The sequence below is a fragment of the Filicampus tigris genome, chromosome 5 (assembly GCF_054856515.1).
Source record: "Filicampus tigris isolate MCC_2025a chromosome 5, RoL_Ftig_1.0, whole genome shotgun sequence".
NCBI lineage: Eukaryota > Metazoa > Chordata > Actinopteri > Syngnathiformes > Syngnathidae > Filicampus > Filicampus tigris.
The window spans coordinates 6132176-6142968 of NC_141221.1; the positions used below are offsets into that span (position 1 = coordinate 6132176).

The window sequence follows — 10793 nt, forward strand, 5'->3', positions numbered from 1 at the left end:
AGTTTAGAGTGAGAGTCCATTTACCAAACCAGGTGAGCCCTGATTGGCTACCGGGGGTATCTGTCACATCTACAGTTTAGGCTCAGGTAACGACCAATCGCGACTGACCTGTTTTCTGAAGCTGAGCCGTGATTGGTCATTATCTGAGCCCTGAGCAGTTGTGATGTCATTTTCAGTCGACAGAAGTGACAAAATGGCTGCCCCTGAAATGGCTAAAAAGGGATGGATTTTGCTGCTTACTCATATTCCACAAACGCAATAATAATCTAAATGCTGTGTTTCAACTAGTGGACCTGCTGGGAACATTCTTGAAAAAATGTGTTGGGTTGATTTCCGCTTTAAAATGCGCATTGCCATCCAATATGAGAGCAGCGTCTATCTATTCTAGGGGCACTAACATATATACATATATTTTAAGCCTGCTCATTTTGTCGTGTGATTTGTATTCAATTTATCTAATTAGATTATAAAAATGTCACTTCTTTAGGTGCATGTGAAGTATCGCCTATCACATATATCTCCAATATCGTGAGCACTCACATTCACACTGTCACTGAGTCACTGAGTGGGAATTGAACCCACATGGCCTGCATGGGAGTCAGGCGACTGTACCATTACATCCTTGTCACTAAGTGATTCAAAAGCAGCATGAAAATGTTCTGTTCTCTGTCAAAAAAAATCAGGAAGCGTTGCAGCCTACTTGCACACCAACCCTCCCTCGTTTTCCACTTCTGCATCATGTGACCACGTGGCGTCACAAGTGACGTCACACTGCCTGGAACCCTCGTGACCAAAGACGAAAGCGGACCGACGCCAAGACCTGCAGTCGGGCTGACTTCACTTCAGTCTTCTCTCCTGACCACCGCCTCGTCGACATGGACTGCGGCATCATCACTTCCAAAACGGTCCTCCTCTTCCTCAGTTTGGTCTTCTGGGTAAGAGTAACTCTTTTGACATTTGTTAAGTCAATCTTTTACGATATCAAAATTCATGTCCTGTATTCGCAACCACACGGTAGTTCCTCAAAATCACAGCATGCCCGTTTAAGCTAGTTGAACGTTAAACACGATTCTTATCACTTGGCAGACTTTCCGGAAGTAAATAAAACTCACAATTTACTCTTTTAATTGCTTTTTTTTTAATGGTGTTGGAAAGCCTCTCACGATGACAACACGGATTGAATTTTGACGTCGTTTCAATGTGCTCACTTTGACGTATACGTTTAGTTCATGTGTCGTCGGTCATCTGGCCACCTTCAACATGTCGTCATTCCTCCCCTCCGCCTCTGCTTCCAATGCGCTGTTGTTGCATTCTGCATACACTCGCTCTATTTGATCTGATAAGTGCAGCCAAATTTCAGCTGACCCTTGTCTGTGGTTACGCAGTAAAACAGTCGTGATTTTGTCTCTTTAATGCAATCACGCTCGTCGTTTTCATCGCTGTTTACTCATTGTTTTTTTCCTAATCGCTTCACATTTGCCTCTAAAGATCAACATCCCAGATGAGTTCCAGACATCTATTATCCGAATCGCTTATCCTAGTCACTTAAGTTTTTATTCAGTCGAACGTTGTTGAGTGGTGAGGGCCGTTATTTAAGGATTAGTGGTTTTAAAATAAAGATGGTGTGTTATTAAATGAAAACTAAAACAAACAGGAGTAGAATTTTGAGAGATTTTCCAATTCCAACGTGTGTGCGCGTGCCTCTGTGTATCTGTACGTTCACCAGGGATGTGCATCTCCAATAAAATATGATTGCTATGTACACATACATACACGGGGTGCGATATGATTCAAGGACGGTTTATTTTGATATTGAATGATTCAGTTTGGTTCAGTGGGATTATGATTCGGTTTGATATAGGGAGGGAATGATATAATGAGTTATTGTCATTTTACAATCTAAATGACATCAGTAGGTTACTGTACATGTGGCATTTCCTTCAAATATATACAGTATCTCTCAAAAGACGATTCAAAATCTTATCTCGATATATTTGATCAAAACCGATTTTCTGATTGAGCTCTCTTTTTGTTACACCCCTAATGTAAATACAGTCAGGTCCATAAATATTTGGACATGGACACAATTTTCAGCATTCCAGCTCTGTACAACACCACAATGGATTTGAAATGAAATTATGAAACAGTCAAGATTTGCTTTAAGTGGAGCCTCTGAGCCTTAATTCGAGGGTACTTGCATCCAAATCACGTGGACGATGTAGGAATTCCAACACACATACAGTATGTAACTCCAACTTTCTAAAGGAAGAAAAATTATTGGACAAACTAACAGTCATAAATCAGATTGTCACTTTTCAATACTTTATTGCGAATCTTTTGCAATCGAGCACAGCCTAAAGTCTCAAACCCATGGACATCACCAGATGCTGGGTTTCGTCTCTGGTGATGCTCTGCCAGGCCTCTGCTTCAAATGTCCTTAATTCCTGCTTGTTCTTTTGGGCATTTTCCTTTCAGTTTTTTTGGATTCATGTCAGGTTCCGACTTGGCCGTCACAGTAGGGATGAACAATTTATCGCTTTGGGACCGGAATCACGATCTCAGACGAGATTTCAAGATCGTCAAACCTGCTATCCCCCACTATCAATCAGCGGCATGCTACTGTGGACCGGTCGCACTAATCAGCGCAGAAATGGCTTGGGCTTAAAAAAAAAAATAAAATAAAAAGGTTGCGCTCATGTCAGGCTCCCGCTGTCACCCATACTCCCGAAAGTCATGTCTATCGCGGCTGCTTGGCAGTGCTTGCCGCTAAGCTACCTTGCTTGCTGCACAGCAGTGTGGACTTTATTTATATCTTATCTAAGTCAGCGCGCAGCAACAGGAAGGAGCTGCGTAATGTTGATCCTTTCCACCGTGTTGACAAGCTACCCTACTCACAAATGGTTTTCACCTTGTGGTGAGACCTCTGTTTACTCTGGTGAAGTTGTCTCTTAATTGTTGACTTGGAAACATCCACCCCCTGGAGAGTGTTCTCGATCTGGCCAAATTTTGTGAAGGGGTATTTCTTGACGAGGGAAAGAAGTCATCTGTCATCCACCACACTTGTTTTCCATGGTCTTCCAGGTGTTTTGGTGTTGCTTTGATCACCAGTGCTGTCTGTTTTTAAGAGAGTAATTGGGAAAAAAATAGTTCATTTGACCACATCTAATGTTTTTGCTATCTCTAATGAGTTTGCTTTCATTTTTGATTTTGTTTTATACGTTTAATGATGGCCTACTTCACTCATAGTGACAGCTCTTTAGACTTCATATTGAGAGATGACCTCACCAGATTTCAAATGATTAAACCAAACTTGAAATTAACTCTAGACCTTGTACCTGCTCCGTGCAAGTGAAATAATGAGAGAATGACACATACCTAGTCATGGAACAGCTGAGTAGCCTATTGTCCAATTATGTTTGGTCCCTGAAAAAGGTGGAGGCACATATAAAAAGTGTTGTGATTCCTACATCATTCACCTGATTTGGATGTAACTACCCTCAAATTAAAGCTCAGTCTGCAATCAAAGCACATCTTGATTGAGTCATTTCAAATCTGTTGTGGTGTTGTACAGAGCTGTAATGCTGAAAATTGTGTCAATGTCCAAAGATTTCTGAACCTGACTATATGCATTTTTAAAATTAAAAAAAAAAAAGAAAACTAGGTCACCCATCCCATTCACTAACAACTTTAGTAAATCAATAAATTAAAAAGAATAATTTAGAGCCGAAATTAGTCATGGTGCACTTAAAATCCTGTTTTTTTTTTAGATATGTATATTTTGAAAAGATGACATGTAAGCGGTGCATTTTTTTCGAAAAAAATAAATAAAAGTGAATCATTCGGGTGATATTCTAAGAAATTACACCAGAATAAAAAATACACTAACAATAAAGATCTCTGAAAATTATATACACTTTTTAGGCATTGAAATCTCTGAATGTTCAACAGCATATTGTAACGAATTGGGTTATCTGTGTTGAGGTCGGATTTGTGTTTTGCTGAGTTGTGATGTTTCCGAGGTTCATGAATGCATCGTACGGCAAGCGAGAGGAGCAGCAGAGAACGAAGCCGTTTTAAGTGCGTTGTTTTAGATGTGCTACCTGCAAATTAGCCGCCGATCTCATGCACACAACTTTGGGACTTATCCACGTACCTTTCCCCATCTGCGATTTTAACAGGAAAGCCATACTGTTCCCAAACAGGAGACCTCAGTGTACAGGGGGACCTTCGAGCTGGCTTGTTTGCGTATGCCATAATAATGCCATTTATTCACGTATTTATGATTTTATGACATTAACTGATTGAACCCAGGCGAGGAAAGCCTACACAATTTTATTTTCTGGAATACGATACATGATGAAATAGCAAAAAAAAAAAAAAAGCAAATATCTCAGTCAAAGTTGCACATTATCCCTCTGACTCACTAGTCTACAGTAAATTGCAAACCACCACACACATCACTTCTCCGCTACTCCCACAAAAGATTCTGGCCACATTCCACAATGTTGTAGTTGGTACCTCCTTCTTCAACACACACACACAAAAGCCTCTTTGCTGCCTCATTTCATATAAGATCAGACTTTCTTGGGGAGATTACGGGGTAAGCCTCGGGGGAGCGAGCGAGCCCACTGCCGTCCCGTGACTGGAGTGATTAAGAGACATGAGTCATGCGGCCCAGCCGAAAGACAGGTGATCGCCTGGTTCCGCAAAACCCTTGGAAAACAGGAATAGGATGTTATAGTGTGTCCTTTCCTTGATAAAGGCTGGTCAAAGTTGAAAAAGGGAATTTAGGTGTGCTGATAATGAATTAGTAGGTCACGGTGTTGTATCTTTCTCATGGAGGAACAGATAGTCTGAACACAATCACAATGGGACAACAGTCATATTTAGAGAATTTAGTCACATGTTTGCAAATAAAACCAGAAAAGCGAGTCACGATGATGATGTGTACTCAAAGTGCACATTTCTGGACAAACTCACATGAGGCCACAGGAGATGATATCAAGAACAAACTTGTTCGTGCTGCTCGGACCAGCTGACTTGTCATTGTTTTGCAGACAAGTTGATGGCCACACTTGACCTCCTGTACTTAAAGTTAGGTAAGATTGACTGTTTAGGTGCTTGTATACTTTTAGGTCTGTTATAGGCTACTGTTCTAGTTAGTCCGCCCTACCGGTAGCCTCTTTAGCCAGGCTGACATGTTTGCAAAGGGTGGGCAGCGGGCTAGCTAAATTTATATCTGGCTCTGTTTTTTTGGGGGGTTTTTCCCCTGAAGTCGGCACGACAACACACCGCAAGCATACGTACGGAAGTGAGGAACTACCAATGTGGTGTAAACATTTTTGACTGGCAAACTCGTTCCAACTCAAGCTAGTTTTGACTGGGCTATAGCACCCCATAGCTGCGGTATAGCGCCCTGAATGATGTTCTGTAGCTGTTTTGGAACCCATAAAATTGGCAAACAAATTAATCAATTATCAGATTAATTTAGATTTAATTAATAAACTATTTTAATCATCAAGTAGTTGTTTGGAGCCATTTTCTAACTAAAAACTGTCCAAAGATTTTAGCCAGCCTCTCAACAATAGTAGTCTGATTTCTGTAGTCCTTAATGAAAGTAGACTCATTATCTTTTGTGTTTAATCAAAATAAGACTTCTGCAAACAGTACTAAAAAAAAAGCTAAACAATACCAAATAAACACTAATCAGGGAAAATGTTTTGTACTACACTTTAATGCAAAGTAAAATTTTATCAGATTAATTGATAGAATAATTGATTTAGAAATATTGATAGTGACAGCCTTACATGCAAGTGACTATCTTTATTTGGTCACTTGCCGTAGCTTGTGTCAGTGGTGCCCAACCATTTTTGCATCATTGACCAGTTCACGTAAAGCAATACTGTATTTTAATGCACCTGAATAGAAAACAAAGAAGAAATAATTTAAAATAGAACTCATTACTCATGAATGTATGGATGTAGTTGTAATTAGTTACCGCCGAGCACGAGTATCCTTTATCCAGGTTGGGGGTTCCTTTTCGATTGGTACTTATCATCAGTCTACTCCTGAAGCACACTGGCCTCTTACCTGAAATTTTAGGGGTCCACACTGAATTGACTTGCAAAGTATACATTCACATTTCCACTCATTTTCACTTTATTACTGATAAATACTTGAACAGCAAATGCAGGGACTCTGTTTCATATGAAACTAGTGCATTATTATTAGAACACGTTGTTGTTCCCTGTATGTTGTGGATATCAACAGCAAAATTGGCAGCTCATTGAATTTGTCCCCTTGAAGTACCTCAACCAGGTAAACTGGTGCAGCCACTGATTGTGAAAGAAAAGTTCCGGATTTTTTTTCCCTCCCATCAAAAAGCGTCTCAGATTTTAGGGGCAAAATGCGACCGCCCATTTAGGGGCTGTCTGGATGATATATTTTCCATTATTTATGAGTGGACAACGTGGGGCCATATTTATACAGATTCTATTGAGACTTAATCATGCTTAAAATGACCTAAACTAGGGCTGATTTTATTCGTCGCAAAATCTCTATTCAATGGTAAATTTTATTTTGATAGATACGGGGTTTTCATTTTTCTGTAAAATACCTACACCATGCAACATGTTCTGATCTCAGGTTTTGGACGGATGTGATACTCATTTGGCTGGCGTGTGCATGTCTGATGTTGCTCACCACGGTCCAATGATTGCGCAGGGATTTTGTGTGAATGCTCAGACGCATGGAAAATTAGAGGCAACACTGCATGTGACCAAGACGAGCCGTTTGCTGTGTGGACAGACAAAAATTATTATTAATTATTCATAAAAAGATAAATCAAATATTTTTCAGTACCACATAAGTCCTGCTAGTTGGGGGCTGCCGCCTTATCTTTAGCAGAAGCTGGCCGTTAAAAGCTCATCGGCTGTAAACTGAAGACACTGCCAATTGCAATCTGGACCTTTCTTTGTTTCTTTGCATCATCTTGAGAAGTTTACCACCCTGCTATCTCCAGTGTAGTTTTGCCTCTGTGAGTTAAAATCATAGGGAGAATCAGACAGCTGTGTTTGAATATCTTCTGTGACTGAAGCTGGGAGGGAGTCTCAAATAAGAGCAAAATTAAAATAAAAAAAATAAAAAATTGAAACTTTCAATCATAAATGTGCTGCTGTGTTTTCCAGGCTGCAGGTGCTGGCTTAGCTTACGTTGGCGCCCAGGTGTTGAGCAGCTATGGCACCTTTGAGAACTTCATCCAGGACAAGTACACGCTCGTCCCGGCCGTGGTCATCATCGGCATCAGTGTGGTCATGTTCATCTTCGGCCTGCTGGGATGCTGCGCCACCATGCGCGAGTCCAAAGTGGGCTTGAGCTTTGTGAGTGGCCAACCCCAGAAATACGCCGCCGCTTTCCTTCACTATAATTCTGATCTGAATTGTCATTTGTCTTGTTTCATGTAGTTCTTTCTGATCATCATGGTGATGTTTGCTGCCGAGGTTGCCGTTTTGGTGCTGAGCTTCATCTATCAAGGCAAAGTGAGTCATGGTCCAACAATTTCTTAGCCAATAATACGTAATTGTCCTCACAAGATAAATAAAGTATCCAGCCATCCAAGCATCATGAGTAGAAAATGTGCTTTGGTACAATGCTCATATGCTAACATATGATATGCTAACCTGAAGCAAGGCATAAACTTGAGTAGAGAAGACGCTAAGGATTTTGCATCTTGCCTGATAATTGGGTAGTATTTCAAATGAGGATGAATAAAATGCAGTTAGTATTCTAACATAGCAAGAATTGCAAATGGGTCAAGATTTTAATCATGTCCTACGCCCTATTGAGAATGCAGGTGGTATGCTAACATTGCAATATTGCAACCTGATTACAGAAAGCTCTAAAAAAGTGAAGTGGGAAAAAATTGTGACAACCCAACTCAAAATAATTAATGACTAATGATCAGCTTATTGAATTCTTACATGCAAACAATTGGTATGTTAACATTGAGATGTGTGTCCCACAACACAAGCAACAAATGCTGTATATTGTGAATTATCTTTAGGTTTACATGTGAAATACAATCTAAACTGGCAAGCAGTCATAGAAACCCACAGAATAGGCCTTTTAAAAAAAACAAAAAAACAAACAAACTTTTTGCCATGAAAAATAATAACGGTAAGATTTTTTTTCCCCCTTGAAATCTGAAACCTCAATAAGAATGATAAAGGAAAACACATCTGTCTATAATCATTAATTTGACAATTGAATAGCAGCTCATCTCTGCTGGTGACTGCAAAATCACCACGGTGTTGAGTATTTTTCACATGTGTGTGCAGATAAACGGAGATTTGGAGCACTCCATGAGCGACGTCTTCGCAAAGTATGACGGCGAGGACCCCGAGACCAAAACTGTGGACTACCTGCAGACCGGGGTTGGTATTGGATGGTTTGCACCTCCATTTTGCACAACCGCCTTTACATTTTCAGTTCCTCTTTTCATTTGACTTGTTTGTTTGTTTGTTTTTAATTGCTCTTTGCGAGCTAAATCCTTTTTTGAATTGTATTATTCTTTGTGTAGTTGCAGTGCTGTGGCGTGAGGAACTACACCAGCTGGTTCAACACGACCTGGTACCAGAGCCACAACAGCACAGTGCCCGTGTCCTGCTGTAAAAATGTCAGCACACCGTGCACTGGCAGGTTGGACCAGTTAGACCTGCTCAATTTGGAGGTGAGCGAAGATTGCTGGACAGCGCTGCCCTGCAGGCAAATGTTGAGATGAAGCATGACGTGCTGTGTGGGGCTTGTGTGCCTTCAGGGTTGTCAAGGCAAGCTGGAGCACCTGCTGCAGGACGTGCTGAAGTACGCCATGCTGGTCATTCTGGGCTTCGCCGTCATCAAGGTAACCAAATTGCGACCCCCGCTAAAGTGACACGGACAGTAAAATATAGCCAAACTCGATTTACACTGCAGGCCAGTTCTAATTTGATGCTTGGATCAGCATTTTTTTTTTTTTTTTTACTGTTTATTGAGACAATGGGAGTAACTTCCGCAGCATGCTTGACACTGTCTGCAATTATTAATTTACAGCCTATTTAAAAGATATTGAATTGTCACTGGGTGTTTTTTAATGTGTATATTATTGCTGTTTGGGCACACGTTTCTGTCACCAATCGGTTTACTCGACGTCAAGTCCAAATTGCATTGATGGGCCGTATCCAATCTATTCTTTTCTATCCCATAGAAGTTCTATTTTTAGCCACATTCGGAGGAAGTCTGATTCCGATTTGATAATATCCGATTTTGTGCATTTATTTTTTTTATTCACACTGCCATGATACATATCCCAATTTTGTGCCACTTAAGAGCAAAAAATAGGAATTTTGACAGACCTCACTGATTACTTTAGTGTAAGTAACCGCTTTACCACAAAGTTGATTTTTTTAATTGTTCTGAGCCCTTGAATTTGTTTTTCCCTGTGTCTACAGTTCTTTGGTATGCTGAGCGTGTGTGTGATTGCCTGTAAAAGCAACAGCCGGAGGAGCGGCTACCAGCCTCTTTACGCCTGACCCAAAAAAAACCTTTCATTTCATCACCTTGTATCTGTTAATTATTACTGTTTGTAATATCCATCATAAACTACTGTCATATGGATAAAAAGCGAGAATATCAAGAATGTTATTTTATAGCATTCCTAACATTCCCACGAGCATTTCCTTTTTCATTTGTCCCACCTTTTTGAATTTACTCATAAGGATTTTTTTTTATAGCTACTACACATGCATTGAAGTTTTTCCTTCTGTTACTCAAGATTATTAGTTGACTAAATTCATTGGAATGCACCGCACTGCATTTAATGCTTTATGTCGGGTTTCAGTAGTTCTAGCCAACTTGATTCAACTAATCTACATTAGCTTTGTTTTAATTAGGATATTATTTTTTAGGTGAGTTATCTGTATATGTCTCTATGTGAATATAGTTACAGCTCTATGTGGTTATATTGTCTTTCTAAAATAATAAAGTGAGAAATTCACAAAGTTGGTTGTATCATGCATCATGGGAGCTTGGTTACTATGTTGGTGCTCTTTTATAACAGTTACTTGTGGAATTTAATTATTTCGAAAATTGTGGTGGGCTGAATCAAGCACACAAATACGATAGTTTCCACATTATTGCATTATGTTGATTAGGCACACAAATACTGAGTTTGTCAAACATTAACTTAGTTAGTATGTGTTTAAGTAACATAATAGGATACAATTAAAGTTACTGTTTTGTCATCATTTTAAATTTGTAGAAATTTGTCTGCAGTGACCAAAAGATCCCTGCAAGTGGGGCAATTGCGTCAGTGATAAAATAGAGAAATCTCTTTGAAAATTACAAACTATGAATGATAGGAATATGATGAAAAATGTGTTTTTGCTTTTAAGGTACTAATGCCAAAAAGTGGAGCATCTTCAAAATATAAATATATAAGAAATGTAAATATTTGATTTTGATGAGCTATTAAGTTGCATATTTTTCCATCCACAAAATGGCACAAATATTAAACCAAAGTCTTAAATATTGCCACGTTATTGACACCATTTTGTCAATGGGTTTAGCTTGATTTGAATCTCATTCAAATTTCTGCTTGACTTAGTTGCCTCGAGACTGTCTTCATATCTGACTCCATTTTTCCCCCTCCACCTCATGTCTATTTTTGTGCATTTGGCAGCTTTTTTTTTTTTTTTTGTATTCACCTCTCCCACCTGAAGGATGTTTTGTATGTCTCGCTCATGTAGTCCACCCATCTG

The 10793-nt window shown here is 39.6% G+C and overlaps 1 protein-coding gene across 1 annotated transcript; it reads left to right on the forward strand.

The window, feature by feature from the left end:
* The first annotated feature begins 724 nt into the window (after positions 1-724).
* tspan36 (tetraspanin 36) lies at positions 725-10034 on the forward strand. The gene is made up of 7 exons (XM_086030722.1): positions 725-935; positions 7188-7379; positions 7464-7538; positions 8337-8432; positions 8579-8728; positions 8816-8899; positions 9486-10034. The coding sequence occupies exons 1-7, from the start codon at positions 876-878 to the stop codon at positions 9564-9566; spliced, it is 738 nt and encodes a 245-aa protein (XP_085886848.1). The 5' UTR covers positions 725-875; the 3' UTR covers positions 9567-10034.
* Positions 10035-10793: the final 759 nt, after the last annotated feature.